This window comes from Mya arenaria, chromosome 14 (genome assembly GCF_026914265.1).
Source record: "Mya arenaria isolate MELC-2E11 chromosome 14, ASM2691426v1".
NCBI lineage: Eukaryota > Metazoa > Mollusca > Bivalvia > Myida > Myidae > Mya > Mya arenaria.
Window position 1 is genome coordinate 53171673 of NC_069135.1, and position 23173 is coordinate 53194845.

Here is a 23173-nt window from a genome sequence, read left to right on the forward strand (position 1 = left end):
ATACGACATGATTTTCATTAGAAGTCGCTCCTTTCGTAACAAATATTTGTTTCAAGTTTTTTTTTAAAACACAAAAATGCACCTCAAAAAAACTAGCAAAGATTAATGGTTTAAACGAATTTTTTATTTAAAGATCAATTAAAAAAAAGTAATAATCCCTATGATTGACAGATATAACGCTCCTTTAAAATACAGATCAAAGAAGATATACTTATAACTTATGCACAATATTTTAAAACACGTTTTTATTCTGTTTAACAAAACACAGACACCTTATTTCCGTAGACTGTATATAAAATCAACATTTCACAAAGTTATATACCATTCCAAAATAATAATAATAAAAAAAATCCTTAAAAAAAACCCTAAATATAAAAACACTTCCCAAATAATATTAAATTTTCTCACACCTAACATAACAAATTCAAGCGAACTCGGTCGTTCGGAATTCGGCCTTTTAACCCAAAAGCGCAGAAATCTCGTTTTAACCATGGATGTGGTTATCAAATATGTAGATGTCATAACATTAAGAATCCCCCGTACAATAGCATTCCGTGTTTGTATGCATTTGTTATCATTCTGTTAATAAAATCACAGAATATATTTTAATAATCACGAATCACCGAATCATCTACTTATCACCGCTTTAACAATACTTAGGAAAGGTGTTCGCGTCTTTTGACCCAAATCTCAAAAATAATTACAAATAATTTTCCCTCTTTCAGTTCTAATTCTCTTACCAAAACATTGATAACAACACGAATCCTGTGTTCTGTTCTTATTTATTAAAGCTGCACTCTCACAGGTTGAACGTTTTGACAACTTTTTTGTCTTGGAATAAGCCAATTTTTGTGAAAATCCATGAAAACCAGTTAAATAAGAGTGCTGATAAAAAAAAATAGATTGCAGATATTTATATTCAAGTTCAAAAATTGATGTTTTATGCTATTTTCTTAAACCGTTAGTAACGGTTTAGGCCATAAAACATTAATTTTCGAACGGAAATATGCAAATCTACGATTTGATTTTTTGTCAGCAATCTTATATCATTGGTTTGCAGATATTTACAGATATTAAACTATTTACGCAAATATTTCCTCTTTTCAAGACAAACAATAAAAAAGTTGTAAAAATGGTAAATCTGTGAGAGTGCAGCTTTAATAAGCTAAGACTATAGACATCGTTTTAGTCAAGTACCTTTTTGTTATCATGTTTAACTGATTTAGTTTAGCAAACAAAAAATAACATTGGCCTTAAATTATATACAAACCACACACACGCAATGTTACATGTATTTGCAAAATGTCACCAGGACTTTAACGAATTAAATCCCCACGTAATGCCTCAAGGTTGTTCGTAACTTGTGAAATATTGCCATCTCATTGGACAAAATAAAATGGTGACCACTTAACAGTGTTTGTGGATAGTTTACACAATATAATGTAAACCACTAAAAATAAAGGTTGTTAGTATCAAACCATTTATTTTCATAAGTACATACTAACAGTGTCATGGTCCCCGACTTATAGTAAGCGCGTTCGAATCCCGCTGTCCTTTAATAACAACCAGGGGCGGTTTTAGGATTTAGCGTTAAAGGGGGCGCACTTAGCACAACTAGAAAAGTACGCCCCCCTTTCTGATAAATACGAAAAATACATAGTTTTAATGGGTTTAATAGGGCTTGAAGAGGTTTCCGATGAAACATTTTGTCATTTAGATATGAAAAAAGACTTTCAGGGGCATTACTTTCGTATCATTTTTCTAATATTGACGAAAATAAAGATTTTTTTATATTTTAGAGGGGCGTGCGCCAGGTACGCCTCCGTGTATATCCATTATGACAACATCATTATTAACATCACCTGATGGGCCTTCAAATAAAAAAACACAAAACAAAACAACTTACAGGTTTGCTAAAATATTATTTGGCAGTGTTTTTCAACAATGATTGCAAATCCTCTAAACTATCCAATCACCTTCGACATTTTATGAACTTCGTTCACCATACTTGCAAAGCTATTGTCACAAGCGGTTTTGCCCTTTCCAGCTCCACTAGAAAGCGTTTGTAAAAGCGTCTGATGAATTCCTGGTTTTGGCGCCAAATTTCCAAGCGTCTGGATCATGTCGATCGGTGTTTCCGGTTTTGAGCTTCCGGTTTGGAAATCCAGGAATTGAAGCATATCATGAGCAAATTTGGCTGGATGGGCTGTAGAGACGATCAACATAGGTCTGTCTCCTTGGTAACGGTCTGCTACCGTCTTTGCAACAGCGGTATGGGGGTCCAATAGATACCCTGCAATAAGTGTATTGTTTGGTAAAAAAGGAAAACCAATGTATTCTTTTTTGTATTATTTAGGGTTTAGGCACCAGACAATAGACACCACGGCCAACCCAGGTCTGGTCGTATACCGGGGATAGTCGGTGAAATGGGCGGTGTTTTACCTGCCAGCTTGCCCCAAAGTACCGAGTGAATGCGGTGGTTTTGACTTCGCGCCAAAAATAGCGGGGAATGGGCCTTACCTAGGGTCCCTAGGGTGCGGAGGCATTTGGCGAGGATTTAACCAGCAGTTTGCCCCCACAAGTCGGGGATTTTAACCGGGATTGGCTGGACCGAAAGTCAAAGTCCGCTATTCCCCAGACCTGAGTGCGTGGTTACAATTGACTGGTGCATTATATTATAGATTGATATCGCAATGTCTTTTGTTTGCTGGGGAATTTGCATGGCAAAAAAATTTGCTCTCGTGAAAATTTTGAAATTGCCGAACAAAGAAAAATAAAAGTAGGTTTTATTGATCATTGTAATCATAAAAGGGAATTTGTTTTAAAAAGTAAACACTAGCATAAGCTTTAGCAGTAGAGAGTTTTATTAATTTTATAACTTCCTTGTTGCCACAGAAGGTGTACAAATAATTTTTTGTTTAAATAAAACAAATAATAAAAACAGTATATGACTTTTTGTGTTTTTTGCTGAAGTCCAAGGCAAATGTGTACAGAGGCTTATGGCCGAAGCGCACTAAAAATCCGGATATTTCATTAAGCAAACTGCAAGTATACAGCAGGTGGAAAAAGTTAATGCTGCTAATCCATATTCAGACTGGTCCGACCTTGTTCTTAAAACGAGGTGAATTTATGAAAGGAATAATGAACTCTAACACAAACTTATGTCTTAATTCTCGACCTTGTTATCTCTGTGTTTTTTTTTACCCGAGATGACCCATGTTCAAACTGGTCATAAATATCATATTGGAAAATGTTCTGACCGAGTTTCACGAAAGTTTGATAACAGTATTGAATTGATGAACGCTTTTATTTCTTGGTTTGACCTAGTGACCTAATTGTTTACCGGAGATGACCCATATTCACACTTGTTCTAAATATCATGCAAAGAATTATTCATTCTGAATTTCTTCAAGATTTGATGAACACTGACAAATTTGTGAAAGGATTAAGAAATTTAATACAAAGTTTTGCCTCAATACGAGTATTTGAAGTATAGACTTAGTTTTTGACCAGCGATGACCCATATTCACAATGGTCTTAAATATCATTCTGGCAAATATTCTAACCAAGCATACAATCGCCAATCTATACAGTAACCCACAATGTTTCGATACAAAATCCGGCTAATAAAATTAATCAAATTTTACGCTCACTCCGCTTATTCTTAATCATTTAGATATTACGTTATTTCACCTAACTATAATATATACGAACTGCTTCAAAGTACCATGGGTTTCACTTTGTTTGCCTAATATTATATATATATGAATAAATGAAATTATAAACTTTTTACTTAATGCGGCATATTATAGGTTGATGCCATACTAATCAAAAGAAAATTATTTTAATGCATTACTATGTTCAAATTATTTGAATTTAATTATAAAAAATGAGGTGTATACAGAAAAAATATACGTGATTTTTTGCGCGTTTTGAACTGGCGAATTTGTGAGGACATGTACCTATTAATTGAAAAAAAAAAACACATTCATAACGACTAAATAATTTTTATCTGTTCGTAAATTATGTTTTTTTTTCATCATTAAAGTCAAACTAGTTAAACTCAGTAATGCATTAAAATGTTAATTTAAAATTGAAAAAGAAAATATCAACTTACTTTGTTCCCTTTTTAAATGACAGCCGCAACATGGCATACTTGTAATTGACAAATTTGTCAGAAAAGAGCAACATGAAAATATATTTACCAGACGATTTCAATGTTTCACAAATGGCTTCCTGGCACTCGATTTCGGAGCTCCATCCGGCATGGAATGTATGCTGTAGCGTTGACATGACCTATAAGAATCAAGTGGGATACTAGCTTAATAAACAACATGTCATAATTTTTATGAAAAACAACAAACAATATTCAGTCATTTCACTTAAAGAAAGACCGTTTTTAAAGGTGGGGTTTCAAATCAAACTCACATTATTTTTTAACATTTTAAACAGTGTTTAAAAACCAGAGAGCTATTAATAAATCTGTATAAAAATATCAAACATTTCAAAATTCACCTCTTTGGGAACTTCGAAATATTTCTCATCTCTCAGGCGCTCAAAGGCGTCTTTTAGCATTGGTCCATTTCTCCCGGTCACGTGATAGATTAAACGCTCCAGATTGGACGAGACTAGAATATCGATGGCGGGAGATGTCGTCTGCTGCATTTGCCTGGTTTTGATGTCATAGCAACCGGACGACAGGAAATCGGTAATAACGTTGTTCGAATTTGACGCGCATATAAGTCGTTTGAAAGGGATTCCCATTTCCTAAACAAAAAAAACAAAGCAAATTTAAAAAAAGAAACGTTCACGTACAAAAACAAAGTAGTTTTCAACTTTTCATAGCAACAACATATTCCGAGTTATATTTAAATTACAAGCAGTTTTTCACATTGACCAATTGTCTTGTCAGTTGCCGATCGAACATTTCGTTGACAAATGAAAGGAATATATTTCGTAAATGAATAAAAAGACATGTTTGCATCATCCAATCATTTAAATGAAGAAAAAAACGCCAAACGACCTCAACAAGTTACCTTGGCGACTGGTGAACTGGCAACAATACATAATTATACCTTCGCATAATACGCTGCGAGAATGTTGCCGAAGTTTCCGGTTGGGACACAAAGGTCAATTTCGTCTCCAAGGGCAACGACCTTTTGTTTTACAAGGTCAAGGTATGAGGACACGTGATAAACAACTTGCGGTAGCAGACGACCCCAGCTGATGGAATTGGCGGCACTGTAAAACGATTGAATATGAAGACACAATTATAGTATGTACATCATCATCATCATCATCATCATCATCATCATCATCATCTTTATCATCATCATCAGCAGCAGCAGCAGCAGCAACCGCAGCAGCATCAGCAGCATCATCATCATCATTCCCACCACCAACACATCACCACCCCTACCACCACCATCATCACCATCATCATCATCATCATCATCATCATCATCATGACACCATCATCATCATCATCATCATCATCATCATCATCATCATCATCATCATCATCATCATCATCATCACCACCATGATCAAAACTCACCTCAACTTGATGTTGCGATTTTCAAGCAGATCAGATGCTAGCGATGAATCTTGAAATATTTGCTTCACCGCAGTTTGGCACATGTCGAAGTCAGCACCGCGTACGCCTAAAACGAAGAGAGGCGATTTGAGTTTGAGCTATCTAAACGGGTCATTTCATGTAAACTTGTAGATGAAACTGGATTTATTTTAGAGTTGGAATTTTTTAAAAGCCCTGTTCGAAATTCAGCTAGTTAATGTGCATTTTATTGATATGTAACAAAGGCAGCCATAATGACCTCCCTGATTCAAAACAGTGTCATATTTTCCATTTAGTATATTGTAAACTCTGATAAGCCTTAATCTGATCATATTGCATGTTACTGATTCCGTCACGTGGTTTTGTTTATATAGGATATATTAAGCACTGCCACGTGTCTTGTCACTCTTATAAGCAACCATCTGGTCATATTCATGATTCAGGTGCCATCACGTGGGTTTGTTTATATAGAATATATTTTCCACTGACACGTGCCATGTTCTATTGATAGGCAACATTTAGCTACGTTTGTTGCTGCTGCTGCCGTCACGTGGGTATTTATTTTGTACATGTATGGACTATTTACCGATTACACGTGTAGTGTCACTCTGATAAGCCACCATCTGGTCACGCTGTATGCTGCTAATACCGTCACGTGGGTAAAATACTAACACGCCAGGGCCGCCTTTTGAAGCATTAGCTGAAAAAATAAAACCTTGTTAGTCTTAAAATCTTATCTTATCGTAAGTAATAGCAAGTGCACCAACAACCCGAATAATTGAAATCCAATAAACGCGCTGCATCTTGTTTACTCTCGCCATCGGGTCAGACTAATTTTGCGGGCACTAAAATTGGTGGATGGGTGACGTAACTGCACTCACCATCTGGTCAGATTAATTTGGCGAGCACTAAGACTGGTGGGTGAGTGACATAACTGCCCTCGCCATCGGGTCAAACTAATTTGGCGAGCACTAAGACTGGTTGGTGAGTGACGTAACTGTCCTCGCCATCGGATCAGACTAATTTGGTGAGCACCAAGAATGGTGGGTAGGTGACGTAACTGCCCTCGCCATCGGGGCAAATTAATATGGCGGGCATCAAGACTGGTGGGTAAGTGACGTAACTGCCCCCGCCATCGGGTCTGACTTATTTAGTGAACACCAAGGATGGTGGTTAGACGTAACTGCCCTCGCCATCAGGTCAGACTTATTTGGTGAGCACCAAGAATGGTGGGTAGGTGATGTAACTGTCCTCGCCATCAGGTCAGACTAATTAGGCGAACACCAATAATGGTGGGTGCATGGGTTACTTAACTGCCCTCGCCATCGAATCAAACTAATTTGGCGAGCATCAAGAATGGTGGGTAAGTGACGTAACTGCCCTCGCCATCGGGTCAAACTAATTTGGCGAGCACCAAGAATGGTGGGTGGGTGACGTAACTGCCTTCGCCATCGGGTCAAAATAATTTGACGAGCACCAAGAATAGTGGGTAGGTGACGTTACTGCCCTCGCCATCGGGTCAAACTCATTTGGCGAGTACTAATCTTAGTGGGAAGGTGACGTAACTGCCCTCGCCATCGGGTCAAACTCATTTGGCGAGCTCCAAGAATTGTAGGCAGGTGACGTTACTGCCCTCGCCATCGTGTCAAGCTCATTTGGCAAGCACCAAGAATTGTAGGTAGGTGACGTATCTGTCCTCGCCATCGGGTCAAACTAATTTGGAGAGCACCAAGAATTGTGGGTGGGTGACGTAACTGTCCTCATCATCGGGTCAGACTAAATTGGCGAGCACCAAGAATGGTGGTAAGGTAACGTAACTGCCCTCGCCATCGGGTCAAACTAATTCGGCGAGCACCAAAAATTGTGGGTGGGTGACGTAACTGTACTCGCCATCGAGTCAGACTAATTTGGTAGCACCAAGAATGATGGGTGAGTGCCGTTACTGCCCTCGCCAGCGGGTCAGACTAATATGGTGAGCACCAAGACTGGTGGGTGGGTGACGTAACTGCCCTCGCCATCGGGTCAGACTTATTTGGCAAGCACCAAGACTGGTGGGTGGGTGACGTAACTGCCCTCGCCATCGGGTCAGACTTATTTAGCGAGCACCAAGACTGGTGGGTGAGTGACGTAACTGCCCTCGCCATCGGGTCAGACTTATTTGGCGAGCACCAAGAATGGTGGGTGGGTGACGTAACTGCCTTTGCCATCGAGTCAGACCAATTTGGCGAGCACCAAGAATGGTGGGTGGGTAGTTGACGTTACTGCCCTCGCCATCGAGTCAGATTAATTTGGCGAGCACCAAGATTGGTTAGTGGGTGACGTCACTGTTTTGTACCATTTTGTAAAGGACAACGTTCAATAACTAGCGTGCGGTATAAGCGAATAACGTTTTAATTAATCAACATGGAAGTAACTGAACGGTTAAGCTTAATCTACCATGTACCGTCCTGGTATGGGAGTTAATATATAGGCGAAAAATTAAGGCACGTGGTACAATGTCAGGTTTTCAGCTCGGCTGAAATAAGCAAATTTTTACACTTAAAATCTATAGAACACGTTAAAATGCAGCGCCACCGAAACCGAACTTATTCGACATAGGATGTTATTGATTTTTTTTAAGTATTTAGAGAAAATGTAAACTGTTATATATTCAACAGTTCATAAGATACACTGTACTTCAATCTACCGTTACCATTTGCACGTGTAAATCCGTCTAGAACAGCACCGCCCGTGTCACCAGACGTAGCAACCAGAATCAAATACCTGAAACAGAGGTTTCAATTATATATAACCTTCAACAGCTATTTAATTTGGGATCAACTACATATCGTACGAGAGGGTAGCGTGGTCTCGAGGAAGAGGTGTCCGCCTCTCAACCAAGGAGCAGCTGGTTCGATACCCATCTGGGCCCATATTCACTAAATATTTGAAACTCAGAATAAGAGATGCGAATTATTAAATTACATAAATTATCTGTTATGTTTTTTTGGCATAACATTTATAAATAAGTGTCGAACATGGTATTTGCAACATATATGGCCAGTTTTACCATATTTGCTCTTTAAAACAATTGTAAAATAAAATGGCCATTTTCAGTTTTTAGTCTCGGACTCAACTCGTTGGTGAAAACAGACCAGCACTCTATAAATATCTAGGCTGTCCGATTAGCGCAGTGGTTGGCGCACTCACATCTCACCAAGGCGATCCGGTTTCGATTCCCCGCCTGTGCGCATGTGAGTTGGGTTTCTGGTCACCAAGCCGGACAAGTGGATTAAACCCTCCAGGGAGTCCGGTTTCCCCCTCAACACAAGACCACACATTCGCGTAAAACCGTGCCAACGAGAATGATTGATTTAACATTTTAATAACTTGTTTCACAATCGTTGTAAAATAAATAAGTTTAAACAAAGTCTCCATAGCTTGTTTCTACCAGGAAAACGTAAGTTTGATTGATTGTGACAAAAACTTAAAGAATCGAGCTGAAGGAGTTTAGTCAGAGAATAATCTGATAGAGAAATGTACTAAGTACGAACGTCAGAAAAGTCCAAATGTCCATGATTTGAAAACCACCTAGTATGTGCCTTGGGCCTAAACAAATCTTTCGGTTCAGATAACCTTACCCTACCTACGAAGTAGGCGCTGACCCTACCGTTTGTTTAGTCAGTTGGTGATTTTTTTATATTTTGAAATGTGTGTTTTAAAATGCAGTTTAAAACCTTTAAAGCTTTATACGGAAGAGTAATTTACCACAATTCTTCAATGATGCCAATGACATTCTTTCATAAAGTCTAATAAAAAATAAAATAAGAAAAACCTACCTATCCTATCTGTTTTCATTTCTTTTTAAATGATTTAAACCCGAGCGAAACCATTTGTTTTTGGCCTTGGCTAAAAATATGGCACTCGAAATATTTGACCCCCTCAATGACAGGTTTTCTACTGGCCTGAACGTGTCATGAACGGAATTTACGGACGAAATAGAGAAAAAATCGCAAGAAAAGTAGGGCATACCCTGCATAGTTTTACTTTTGACACAAAACTAGTCATTAAGATGAAAGGTTGGTTTAATACGTTTAGTTTTAACAAAATCCCGCGTGTTTTCCGACAATACCCCGCGTGTTTTTCGCGATTTTTAAGATACAGGCCATGTACAGGGGACTTCAACATGTCAAGTTTGCCACAAAGATAACAGCGAAATTACGCCTATCAACGGCTACATTAAATATGCAATATAAACCTCTATATTCACCCAAGATAATAAATGTAATTCACATTTCATATGAAATTTGTATTATATTAGCACAAAAAAGCACGGAGTCTTGAAAGAATGATGCAGATCCCAACAGCTGCCCCTGGCTTACTTTAAATAGTTCCCTAATTGTCAATTAAATAAACCTAGTGGATTTTTAGCTTTATAATATATTGAAATATCGTCGACAAATCATGATTAATAGTTGTTTTGTGACAGCTCATACAATGTTGTATTTTTTTTATTTTCAGGGTCAAGACTGATTTTACCCAACTGAGGCCACAGGCAACTATTTAAATTAAGCCAGGGGCAGCTGTTTGGATCTACATCACACTTTCAAGTCTCTGTGCTAAAAGGCACGATGGTAGGCCTAGGGCTGTTTTGAGAAATAAAAATCATAAGGAGAGGTAGTATTGGAAAGATAAAAAAGCCGCAATGCAATTAATCAATCTCATATCAAAAGTGTCTATCTCTGACGTTCAAAGTCTTTCCTAATTTACAACTGGCAGAATAACATTTAAGACTTCGCACTGAAAGACGAATTGATATGATAAGTCATACATACTTCTCTTTTCTGTTCTGCTTTTCCAAAGCATTTAAAAACATTCTGGGCATCAACTGAAGCGCAAAGTCTTTGAACGACGCCGTAGGTCCGTGGAATAGTTCTTGAATGTACTGTCCCCTATTTCCGGAAAGCGTGCGCACCGGACACACGTCTGGGTGCTTAAATGCATTTCCGGTATAGGATGACGTCACTAGATGACGTAATAGTCTTGGGTCCATTTCATTACTTGAGATCCACATTTCAAGAATTCTTACAGCACGTTCTGTGTAATTTAAATCAACCAATCGCTCTTGCTGACCGGTGGTCAATTTTGGAATGCTTGCACGTGGAACAATCAAACCACCGTCACGTGCAAGACCTCGAAGTATGACGTCATCAAAATTTTCGCTCGCCATCGATTCGCCCCTTGTTGATTCATACCCCGCTGTCGAACTTCTTTCCATATGTGACATTATTTTATCAGCAACACTCTCTGGTGATTCGTTCCGTTCACAAATGATTCGTGTATCGTACCACTTCTCGTAAAACTGTTGACGAAACTTGAGGATTTCTTCCATTGAAGTTCCATCATTTTGTCCGACAATACGGTTGACCTTGAAGGAAAAAAGAACGTTTAACCAACGTTACTACATGTCAGGTAAAGTTTTGTCTTAAATGTTCAACAAGAGCGCCACGGCGCAAACTTCAACGCTCGTCTGTTGCACAGCGGTATTTGGACTGCAGTTTTGGCCAGTCGAGCTATCCCTAAATTGTGTATTGTTGTGCATCATATAGTAAAAGAACATATTTTTTTTTAAATTCTTAGACCAAGAGATCAACCTAGGGACCAAATCGCTCAAATCGGATAGTTGGGATGGCTCGACTGGCCAAAACTGCAGTCCATATACCAGGTTACTATGCTCTGTTGTTGTTTTAATTCGATAATAAGGAGCATAACTCTATAATTATTTCGGTCATCGGTTAAGTCAGAGTTATGGACCTTGCTATACATGTTCACATTGTCTTTGGCAACATATGTACCAAGTTTCATATGAATGTATTGAACGACGACACCAATTAAGGTTATAGCAATACGTAGTCTTTTTTTAATTTCAAAAAACGGACGAGCAAAATATCCAAATTAATGTAGATGTCTGCAGCAATGATATTAATAGTGTTTTACTTCTAAACCTCTGTGAAGCCAAGGGAGGTAAACGGTGATAATTCGTCCGTTTTAACACACTTTTATTGACATCCTTCAAAACCAAAAGATCCTAAAAGATTTACAGTGATCAACTATCGTCGCATAGAAATACCGTGTTTAATTTAAAAGAAAGGTGCAGCAAACACGGTATTTCTATGCGACGATAAAGGTGCAGCAAACACGGTATTTCTATGCGACGATAGTTGATCACTGTAAATCTTTTATCTTTCTTAAGAATCATCATTTTGATTATGTATTCATTCTTTTCGGTAAAATTAAAACAATTGTATTAATTGTGGTACATCCTTTTTGGGAGCAAGAGTTCATGTTTAAAGAAGGGCATCACTAACAAATGCTAACAGTCGTCTGTTTGTCGAAAATGGTCAATATAAATATCTCAGCTATAAATTGAGACAGAGTTATGCCCCTTACATCCATAAGGTTACACTGTACTGTTATCCATGTTTAGGCATATCTGGAATAGTTTTTAAGTTATGGTAAAAGGTTATGTTTTCCATGAGATTGCCGTCCACGACGATGACGTCAATACCACTGACACTGCATGTATGACCATTTAGCGAAAACATTTGATCATTTTTTTATGAAGAAATGTAAAATACGTCACAAACTCTGTGTATCTTTTAGTGATGGAGGTGTGCGTTGTTGACAAAATAGAAATGGTCAGTTTTGCGTCATTTTCATACATTTTACCATTTGTTGCCATTATTCCGAGCTCGTAAATCGACCTTAAATTGATCAAATAATCAATGTACCAAACTGTTTCGGTTTAAATTTAACTACGTAACGTATTAAACACTTAGGAAACACACGTTTGACGTCATACGTCCTAGGCGTTAAAGAGTATACGATATTCATTTAATCATTTGTTGTCAAAAATCCGAGCTCGTTATTGCTCGATCGTTTCAACTAATTAAGAAACCTACATACAACACAATTTCGATGTAGAATTCAGGTCATTTAAACACTATTAAAACAGTTTCTGACCTTCATACGTTCTAGTCGTTCGAGAATATCCGGCATGTGGACGTCAAGAAAGTACAGGTGACCTACAATGAGAAACGAAACAACTAAATTTATAATTTCTTACAAATACACACATGGAAGCGCTTTCATATACACATCTTTAGCAAGCAGTGCTCAAGCTAAACCTTAACAGCAGGATGGGGCACCCTGCTGCCCCTTTCTAGTAGCCTACTGCCTTTTTATTTCACCTTTCTGTGTCTTTTGTTTGACAGAGAAATAAGTATACAAACAATAAATATACATACTTTTGACACTAACGGATATTTGTTGAATTCAGTGTAAGATCGTATTTTATTTCACGAGTGGACACAGAAAAAATATGTTCACGTACATGTGTAAGTAAAAGCAGTTACAACGCATACAAAATAAGAATTGAACATTGGCCCTTGCAAGCGCACCATTAAGGCTTATTCAATGCATACCAAACTTGCCATTTCTGGCCTCGCACCCTGCCCTTTTCAAATCCTGGCTGTAGCACTAACAAGTAATGTCAACATGACACCATACCTTGAATTTATCCATAACTTGTGTGCTCGGTATGTATGTTTCGCGAAACATCCGCATATATTATTTTTAATTTACAATACGCTACTCTCAACCTCGAACAAGATTACTCGTCCAACAAGGGGGGGGGGGGGGGGGGTGAGGGGCATAACTAAATAAATATAAAACAACAACAACAGCAGATGTATGCGCCTGGCTTTATATGCGAATATTGTCAACATGGCAACATGTGTAACACGTTATATATGGATAGTTACACTCTCACAGATTTACCGTTTTGACAATTTTTTTGCGAAACTATCGTAACTAATGCCTTTAGCCATAAAACATTAATTTTCGAACGGAAATATGAAAATCTTCGATCTGATTTATTGTCGGCAGTCTTATATCACTGGTTTGCATATATTTACGCAGAAATTGCTCATTCCAAGACAAAAAAATAAAAAGGTTGTCAAACCGGTAAATCTGTGAGAGTGCAGCTTTAAAAGGTTTCCGAGTTATGGCCAAAGGTTAAGTTTTTGCACGATAAAAACGCCGACAAAAACGCCAACAATGACGCCGACAAAAACGCCAACAAAAACGCCGACAATGACGCCGACAACGACGCCAATAATGACACCGACAAAAACGCCAACAATGACGCCAAAAAAACGCCAACAATGACGCCGACAACGACGCCGACAAAAACGCCGACAACGACGCCGACAAAAACGCCGACAATGACGCCGACAAAAACGCCAACAATGACGCCGACAAAAACGCCAACAATGACGCCAACAATGATGCCGACAAAAACGCCGACACAAACGCCGATAACGACGCCGACAACGACACCGACAGCGTCGCCGACTTTGACAATACATCGACTTTATTTGTTTGTCAAACAGGCGAACTAAAAAATATAAAGCCCTTTAAAGCAGACACCAACGATCGTCTGCTTGTCTCAGTTGACACAAACAACAATCGGAACACCTCGGCCAGTATCCAACAGAATTGACTCTCGTCCTTTAGTCAAGGTTTTGCACGATGCCAAACATATAGAGGATAATTGTTGATGTTGTTTTCCAGTGAAAGATTGTAATATGTTTCACCTAGTGAGCACAAAAATATACAACCACGAGCCTTGAGTAAAATATTCACTTTTGGTGTTCACAAAGTGAAATATAATTATATCTTACACTGAAACAAACATGTTTGTTTTTTACTTTTTATAATATGCCTCAATTTGGATTAAAAGTCATTCAATTACACTTTTTCAAAAAACGCGCCAATTTGTATGAGGACATAATGTCATTTCGGAAATGACGTCGTTGTAATTGTGTACCAGCCTTGTGCGCGCTAACGTTTGATTTGGAACTGAGAGCGGGATAAAATTACAAAACAGTGAAAAATATCAATTTGATATTTTCACTGTTTCAAACAGTGAAATATCAATTTTATTTCACTGATAAATCTCTATCAACCACCGTAAGGCATATAATAAAACACCGAAGACACAAAGAATGCTATGAAATAAAGAATGACATAGAAACGCATACCCGATTTGGCGATATTTGACATTCCTCCATCGTGCATTGGGTTAGATCCGGTCAGAGATACAACGGATCCATAGACGCTCAAGGCTGCCAGGGCGTCCCCTTCCGCAGACACAAAACCGTCAGAACCAACCTCGTCTAGCTTAAATGGTAAATAGGGGCGCTCACAAAAAAATCAATTCATATTATAATTTTAAACGAAAGTTACAAGACTGTACCCCCCCCCCCCCACACACACACACACACCCCTGCGTACAGAATACTTGTGAATTTGCTATGATACTCGACGTATAACCGAATATTGGCTTTTTCCAAAGTTTCATCGTAGATCTACCGGCCCGAATTTCTAGAATATTCTTAAGCTTAACAGGCTTAAGTAGCTTATTTCAATTAGCCAAATTACTACCTTAAGTTGAACTTTGATAAAATGGAACATGATTTATTGTGATTAACATAAAGACAATTCCTATCTAAAGAATACAAACTTAAAAAAAAGTAAATATAACGCAAATTATTGAAAAACAAAAATAGTGAGCTTAGCTTAATCCTGTTATAAGGGACTGAAGAAGTTTCGAGTAATTGGGGCCCGAATATTGCCAAAGCTTCTGCGTACCGCATACCACCCTCTTGCGTACCGATTACGCCTTTAAACCAACTTGAAAACCGCATACCGAACTAGGGTGGCCTGTCAGCCTCAGCTATTTTACGTTGTTGGGTAAAAGGTTTTCTACAACCGTAACAATTGAACAAGACTTGCCACGGAATGCCACCAATCGTCTTTCGTTCTTGTTGTTTTTCAATCGAAATGGGGCATAGCTGGACCGTTTTAAGAGTTAGCTTTTGAATACTTGGTACATATGTACGAATAGTACTTGGAAACATACGTACTTAATTTCATTTGAAAACATTAAACGTTTTTTAAGTTATGGTTAAATATATAACGACCACAAGCCATAAATGCTTCTCTTTTTTAAAATAAAAGCAGACGAGATAAAAACTTAAAAGGCAACCATGGGCCTTTTGTTTAGAACTATGTTAAAGTTTAAACCATTGTTGACGTCATTATTGTCATTCTTGTTAACTTTCAAATCTTTACTGCTGTGGAAGTTTAATCGATACTTTTGTAATCTGTAGTATTTCTTTCAATATTTGAGGCAATAGATTCAGCTGTACTTTTTTAATATATTAGCACATCATAATATTTAAGCACTTTTGAACGTATATTGCTTTATGAAAAGAGTGCTATATAAATGAGGTATAATAATAATTAAAAAAAAATCATTAAATATTTCACGTTTAAAAGTTAGCAACGATGTCATTGATCACGTTGTTTTCTTTAGCAATATTCTGAACACTCGGCGCGATTTTCACCTTGTTAACTTATGCAATGTTCTGAACACTCGGCGCGATTATCACCTTGTTAACTTAAGCAATGTTCTGAACACTCGGCGCGATTTTCACCTTGTTAACTTAAGCAATGTTCTGAACACTCGGCGCGATTTTCACGTTGTTAACTTAAGCAATGTTCTGAACACTCGGCGCGATTTTCACGTTGTTAACTTAAGCAATGTTCTGAACACTCGGTGCGATTTTCACGTTGTTAACTTAAGCAATGTTCTGAACACTCGGCCCGATTTTCACGTTGTTAACTTATGCAATGTTCTGAACACTCGGCCCGATTTTCACGTTGTTAACTTATGCAATGTTCTGAACACTCGGCCCGATTTTCACGTTGTTAACTTATGCAATGTTCTGAACACTCGGCCCGATTTTCACGTTGTTAACTTATGCAATGTTCTGAACACTCGGCGCGATTTTCACGTTGTTAACTTATGCAATGTTCCGAACACTCGGCGCGATTTTCACGTTGTTAACTTATGCAATGTTCCGAACACTCGGCGCGATTTTCACGTTGTTAACTTATGCAATGTTCTGAACACTCGGCCCGATTTTCACGTTGTTAACTTATGCAATGTTCCGAACACTCGGCCCGATTTTCACCTTGTTAACTTATGCAATGTTCCGAACACTCGGCGCGATTTTCACCTTGTTAATTTATGCAATGTTCCGAACACTCGGCGCGATTTTCACCTTGTTAACTTAAGCAATGTTCCGAACACTCGGCGCGATTTTCACCTTGTTAACTTAAGCAATGTTCCGAACACTCGGCGCGATTTTCACCTTGTTAACTTATGCAATGTTCCGAACACTCGGAGCGATTTTCACCTTGTTAATTTATGCAATGTTCTGAACACTCGGCGCGATTTTCACCTTGTTAACTTATGCAATGTTCTGACCACTCGGCGCGATTTTCATGTTGTTAACTTATGCAATGTTCTGAACACTCGGCGCGATTTTCACCTTGTTAACTTATGCAATGTTCCGAACACTCGGCGCGATTTTCACCTTGTTAACTTATGCAATGTTCCGAACACTCGGCGCGATTTTCACGTTGTCTACTTATGCAATGTTCCGAACACTCGGCGCGATTCCCACGTTGTCTACTTATGCAATGTTCCGAACACTCGGCGCGATTCCCACGTTGTCTACTTAAGCAATGTTCCGAACACTCGGTGCGATTTTCATGTTGTTAACTTAAGCAATGTTCTGAACACTCGGCGCGATTTTCACCTTGTTAACTTATGCAATGTTCTGAACACTCGGCGCGATTTTCACCTTGTTAACTTATGCAATGTTCCGAACACTCGGCGCGATTTTCATGTTGTTAACTTAAGCAATGTTCTGAACACTCGGCGCGATTTTCACCTTGTTAACTTATGCAATGTTCCGAACACTCGGCGCGATTTTCATGTTGTTAACTTAAGCAATGTTCTGAACACTCGGCGCGATTTTCACCTTGTTAACTTATGCAATGTTCTGAACACTCGGCGCGATTTTCATGTTGTTAACTTAAGCAATGTTCTGAACACTCGGCGCGATTTTCACCTTGTTAACTTATGCAATGTTCTGACCACTCGGCGCGATTCCCACGTTGTTTACTTAAGCAATGTTCTGAACATTCGGCCCGATTATAACGTCGGTAACTTAAGCAATGTTCCGAACACTCGGCCCGATTTTAACGTCGTTAACTTAAGCAATGTTCCGAACACTCGGTCCGATTTTCACGTTGTAAAATTAATCAATGTTCTGAACACTCGACCCGATTTATATTCTTTAACACCCGTATTCATAAGGGAAACGAAGTCCTCAAAATGTCTGCAATTATGGGTTCGATATCGCATTCCTACGCATAGGTGACAGTCTACAAGAGGAGGATGTTCATTCATTCAGGTCAGTGTGATATCAAGGCTAACAATAGTTTTATGATAGCTGAATAAGAGTTTTCACCAAAGAAACATCCACAAAACATTTACCTTCTGTGCCACTGTCATTCCCCAGTACGGCTCCAAATGGTGGTCGTCCACGTCTATGACCGGAAGTGCCAGCCGCCCGGCCAAGATGCGACCCACCGTCGTTTTCCCGCATCCGGGACTGCCCATTAGAACCACATTGCGCTGGAACGAACATAGAGCCAGTGTCAATTAAGCGTCAAAAAGCTGAGCAATCAATTTTTTAGGTTTTGTTTAATGTTTTAAACAATCACCGCTTTTACGTAAACTGCTTAAAGGCCTAGTTTAAGCATTCTGTAAGTGACCCCCCCCCCCCCAAACAACAACAAACAAACAACAACAACAACAACAACAACAACAACAACAAACAAACAATCCTTAAAGTAAACTAGGCCTTAAAGACGTGACATGCGCACATGAAAATGTAAATGTACGCGTCTTACTTTACACGTAACTCATAAACCATTTGTTTACAGTAACATAGTTGCTTTAAAGCTTGTCATCCCGTCCTTATATTGGTACAGAATTGTTGTAGAGGCCAAGGTTATGGACTGGTCTAGGGTTAGGGTGCATGCGTACCTTGGGACAATCTTGGGCCCCTCGGAATAATATTTCTAAATAGTAATTTAAATGAGACATTTTGGTTTTTATAGGAATATTTTATCCAACATTACGACATTAACAGTGATATAAAGAGTACACATAGTTTTGTCATTCGGAGCTCCTCGGCTATTTTTATCGAAAACAACCTTTGTTTTCGATAAAAAAAATGGCCGAGGAGTTCCGAATGATACTTTTGTTTGTAGAGCAAAGACGGGTACCCAGGTACCTTCGGGCCGGGTACGTTTTGGTGGGTACCCGACACCCTGACTAATATAGCAATGCATTATACAGTATGCTTGTTGCATACCGGACGTGTGTTTCCGGTCATGTGACCGGTGCTGGAAAAACTCATCTTACACCCCCCCCCCCCCCATGTAAGATGAGTCACGCGCAACAACGCGCCACTTGTTATTTCTTTTATTGTATGGTTTATGAAAAGTATATTATGCAATGTCAATAAAGCGGAATCAAAAAATAAGTATACAATACTTTTAATTAGAATGCTAAATAAATAATCGTAAAAGCGCGATTTTTACAGGATCTATTTGACGTCGATAGTGATTTAAAATTACTGCGCTTTATGACGTCAGTACACAACGTCGCACGCGCTTTTTGGTGAAATGAACAAAGGTGCGTTTTCTACGTCAATTTTTCCACAAATTCATAAATTTAGGTATGCAAGAAAAAATATCAATCATGTTTTTCCGGTCCGGATCGAAAAATCCGACCATCGGGCACGCTGCGTGACCGGTAACTCGGCAAGCCTCGTTACCGGCTTACGCGCGTGCCCACGGGTCGGATTTATTCTATTCGTACCGGAAACACATGATACTAGATACTTATATTCTGCTCAATGTGTTTTTATAATAGATGAAGTTTTCCCACACAGGTGTGAACTGACATGCATAGACGGCATTTCGCCTTTTCAAAGAACATAAAAAACTTCTGTACTTCCCAAACTGTATTTATTTTTGTTCCCGACGACATAGGATCTAATATTCATGGTGCTTTATAAAAGGGAAGAAACTGGCTCAATCGTAACAACTCGGCCATCTCCGGCAAGTTTCTAGATAGACTGTTGGATACTGGCCGAGGTGTTCCGTTTGGAAACTGGCTAATTTTATGTCGTGTTTAATCTACGGCGTTAAAAGTTTTATACCGGTAACCCCGATTACAAAATTTCTACCGCTCCATGCCCTATTTGCTTGGCACTTTTTTAAAGTCAAATCAATTATATTAAACAATATATATTTGTAAAAAACACATGCCTAATGGCAGCGTTAAATGTATGTGGGTTATTTAAGATTATGACTAACATCCCTTCCAAGTTTGAGGATGGTAGGTATAGTTATTCATAAAACTTCTTAAGTCATTTCGATCCTAACTTAAGTCACTCTCCTAATTGTAGTATCACTTTAGTTATATGAAATAAAAAATAAAGAATTCCCAAAATACATTATTTTCATTGGCCTTATTGAAAAATACTTAGATTATCATTTTTGTTAAAAACGCATATACATTTCGTTTTATCTGATAATGAAAATTTTAAGAAACCGACTAAAGGAAATGACTTAAGTGATTTATGAATACGGCCCCTGTTCTTAAAGGGGCTGTACTCCGTATGGTAAAACAGCGGGAAAAAAAGAAAATTGTTGAAAAGTGCAATAAATTTATTATCGATGTGTACAATGCATTGGAACTTTCTAAGAAGTGTCACATAGTTTACAATTAATTTCGTATTTTTTCATAAAAAAATATTTCTAGGTGTGTCTACCTAGAAGAATTCATTCCTAATGCGGGATTGGCTAGTCGATGTTATCACGTGATATGATCATGTAAGTAATATCGCTTAAAAATTTCAACTGATTAGAGTAAGCCTTCGTAGCACAGTGGATACAGCACTGGACTGCAATTTTGACGAAAATGGTTCGAACCCGGTCTCCGACTCGATTTTGTTTTTACATTTTGGTATGTTTTTTTTACACTTAAGACATTAAAACATTTTATTAAATAAGTGTCCTGACATTCGTTACAGAAAACAACAATTTTTTTTTGGTGCCAATCTGCTGTACAGTCCCTTTAACCACTATTAGGAGTTGATCAGTTGCAGTTATCAGTAAAACGTGTATGCGTCCTTCAGACAGCAGTGAAATAGTTAAGTTGATAATACAAAACTAAGAACATAGAAAATGCAAGTTATACAGATAAACAGATGTACGTGGTACCCAAATATGATTATAAATAAAATAGAAATTTGTTTAATTTCTTGCAAGCTTAAAACAATACATTTAGTGTTAATCATTGTATATCTGTTTAAAGCTGCGCACTCATCGATTGAAAGATGCATGGAAACCAGTGAAATAAGATTGCTGACATAAAAAATCAGATCGCAGATTTTCATATTAAGGCTTAAAAAAATGATGTTTTGTGCATTTTTCCTAAATCTTTTGTAACGCTCTAAGCCACAAAACATTAATTTTCTAACGGAAATATGCAAATCTGCAATCTGATCTTTTGTCAGGAGTCTTATTGCACTGATTTGCAGATATTTACGCAAAAAAATGGCTCATTGCAAGACAAAAAAAAAATTACGCAAAAAATGGCTCATTCCAAGACAAAAAAAAGTTGTCAAAACGTAAATCTTTGATAGTGCAGTTTTAATATGTCGATAATGTTCGGACGTACATGAAGTTGATAGTTGAGGATTCCAATTATCTTGTTGGTACATGTAGCTGGTAATTCGAATATTCAACTACCTGCTCGTTGCCAGTTGGGGATACGAATAATCAACTACATAGTTGATATAAAGGTACTCGACCATTTTCAGTTGGTTATTTGGGGATTTAGATTTTGTCTTATTTATGGCTGAAAGTGACAGTGTACACATGTGAAGAATTACACACCAAAAGCATTTTTATGCATGTGGACAGATGTATCTTCCAGTGTTTTTTTTATACATTTTGCACGCATAAAAATACATTTAGCGAGTTATTTCTTCACATGTGTACATTTTTACCACTGAAAAGGACAAAAAACAAACCCGAATCCCCAGGAAGGTAGATGGAAATTCCCGCATAACCAACTGGCAATGTTCGAATAATCAACTGGAGAATGTACGAAACCATGAAACCTCAATAAAGCAGTGTTTGTAACAAAGACATATACATATATGTGTACATGGGTAAAATGACGAAAAAGCGTAATATTGTATTATATCAACACCTCTTGACAAGAGAATGCGTTATAATCTGAATGACCAACCACCAACTGGTAGGTCACTGAGTTGTATTTTCGCGATTCACCAACTCGTATTTTTCGATATCTAACTGGCGAATGTAGAAAAATACTCAGCTAGACAGTGTTTCTCACGAAGATACATCTGTGCTGGGACTACTCCCAGATCTGTGTGCATGCATAAAACACATTTGGTGTGTGATTTCTTCACATGTGTTCCTTTCAACCATAAAATAAGACATCTGAATTCCATAATTATAATCAACTGGAAATGGTCGAGAATTCGATTCCTTAACTGGCAACTAGCAGGTAGCTTAATTTTAGCTGAAATAACCAACTACCATGCACATGCAACTACCTCCCAACTTTAGCGTCGTTTGTTTAATCAGTGTGTGTATACCACGTGATAAATAACGTCATAAATGCTACGTCGGAGGGCAACAGTTTGCTTCGAATAATGACTTAAAACAATGATAACTTTTCTTTTTCTTTACTATTTTAAATGAAACAAAGGGCAGTATATGTCGCTTAAAGAGTCACGCCTTCGTTTCATATGATTACCGAGGTTTTATGAGATGATTATAGTTTCATCAAAACACTTCCTCATCAAAAGATAGCCATGACTGTGGTTAATTTGATAACCTTCACATTCGATCTGTTGATCTAAAACTCAACAATAGGGGTCAACAAAAGGGATCTGCAGGCCATGACCAGCCTTCCCACCAAGTTTAAGAACTGTATGCAAAACAGTAGTTTTTTAATTTGACAACGTGACCGCGACCGTGAGTATTGACCTTGTTTGAGGACAAAATCACAGGTGTTATCACGTAACCAATCCGACAAGGTTTTGTCTACCGACCAACCGGCAACTGACCGACCGACGGGGCGACAGACATGTGCAGAGCAATATAGCATACCCGCTTCTGTATTCAAAGGGGACAGAATTAGTATAATGCAGCCTTGATGTACATGCATGTTTTGTATTCTGTATCAAAATAACAAATAAAATGCTTACCTCGGTTTTTGAAGTTGCTGTTGATAATTCTCTGTCAAAGTAGGACCGGATATTATGCATACAGTTTCCATTCTTTCCTGCTTGGTTAGGTGAGAAATACAGCAATTTCGTTTTTAGTGGCAAAATGCATGTCCCAAACCTGTGACAAAACATGGCTTAAAAATGATCTTGACAGATAAGCATCACCAGTGCTGCTTAACACAAGCTCAAATGAGCTGACACAGATTTGATAACGTGTATGCTATGTCAACAAGCATGTATATTTTTTTCTTGTTTCTTATTTTATTCGTTGGGTTAAAAAGTTGACAGGTATGCA

General features: G+C 38.1%; 1 protein-coding gene across 1 annotated transcript; it reads right to left on the reverse strand.

Moving 5' to 3' along the window:
• Positions 1–1485: 1485 nt before the first annotated feature.
• LOC128217751 (threonine synthase-like 1) lies at positions 1486–23118 on the reverse strand. Its single transcript, XM_052925115.1, has 12 exons — positions 22858–23118; positions 18030–18170; positions 14659–14797; positions 12578–12639; positions 10390–10982; positions 8268–8338; positions 6162–6275; positions 5558–5663; positions 5076–5241; positions 4516–4767; positions 4206–4296; positions 1486–2293 (listed from the first exon to the last, which is right to left on the reverse strand). Exons 1-12 carry the CDS (start codon positions 23008–23010, stop codon positions 1965–1967), a joined length of 2217 nt encoding a protein of 738 aa, XP_052781075.1. The 5' UTR covers positions 23011–23118; the 3' UTR covers positions 1486–1964.
• Between the last annotated feature and the right edge of the window lie 55 nt (positions 23119–23173).

What these genes read in the sequence shown, in the direction of transcription:
- LOC128217751 (XM_052925115.1), bottom strand. Translation starts at nt 23,010, where the DNA reads ATGTTTTGTCACAGGTTTGGGACATGCATTTTGCCACTAAAAACGAAA. An exon ending in GAATGACAGTGGCACAGAAG is followed by an intron (nt 14,798 to 18,029) that starts GTAAATGTTTTG and finishes TTACCATTTAAG; the next exon opens with CTAGACGAGGTTGGTTCTGA. An exon ending in AATCGCAACATCAAGTTGAG is followed by an intron (nt 5,242 to 5,557) that starts GTGAGTTTTGAT and finishes ATCGTTTTACAG; the next exon opens with TGCCGCCAATTCCATCAGCT.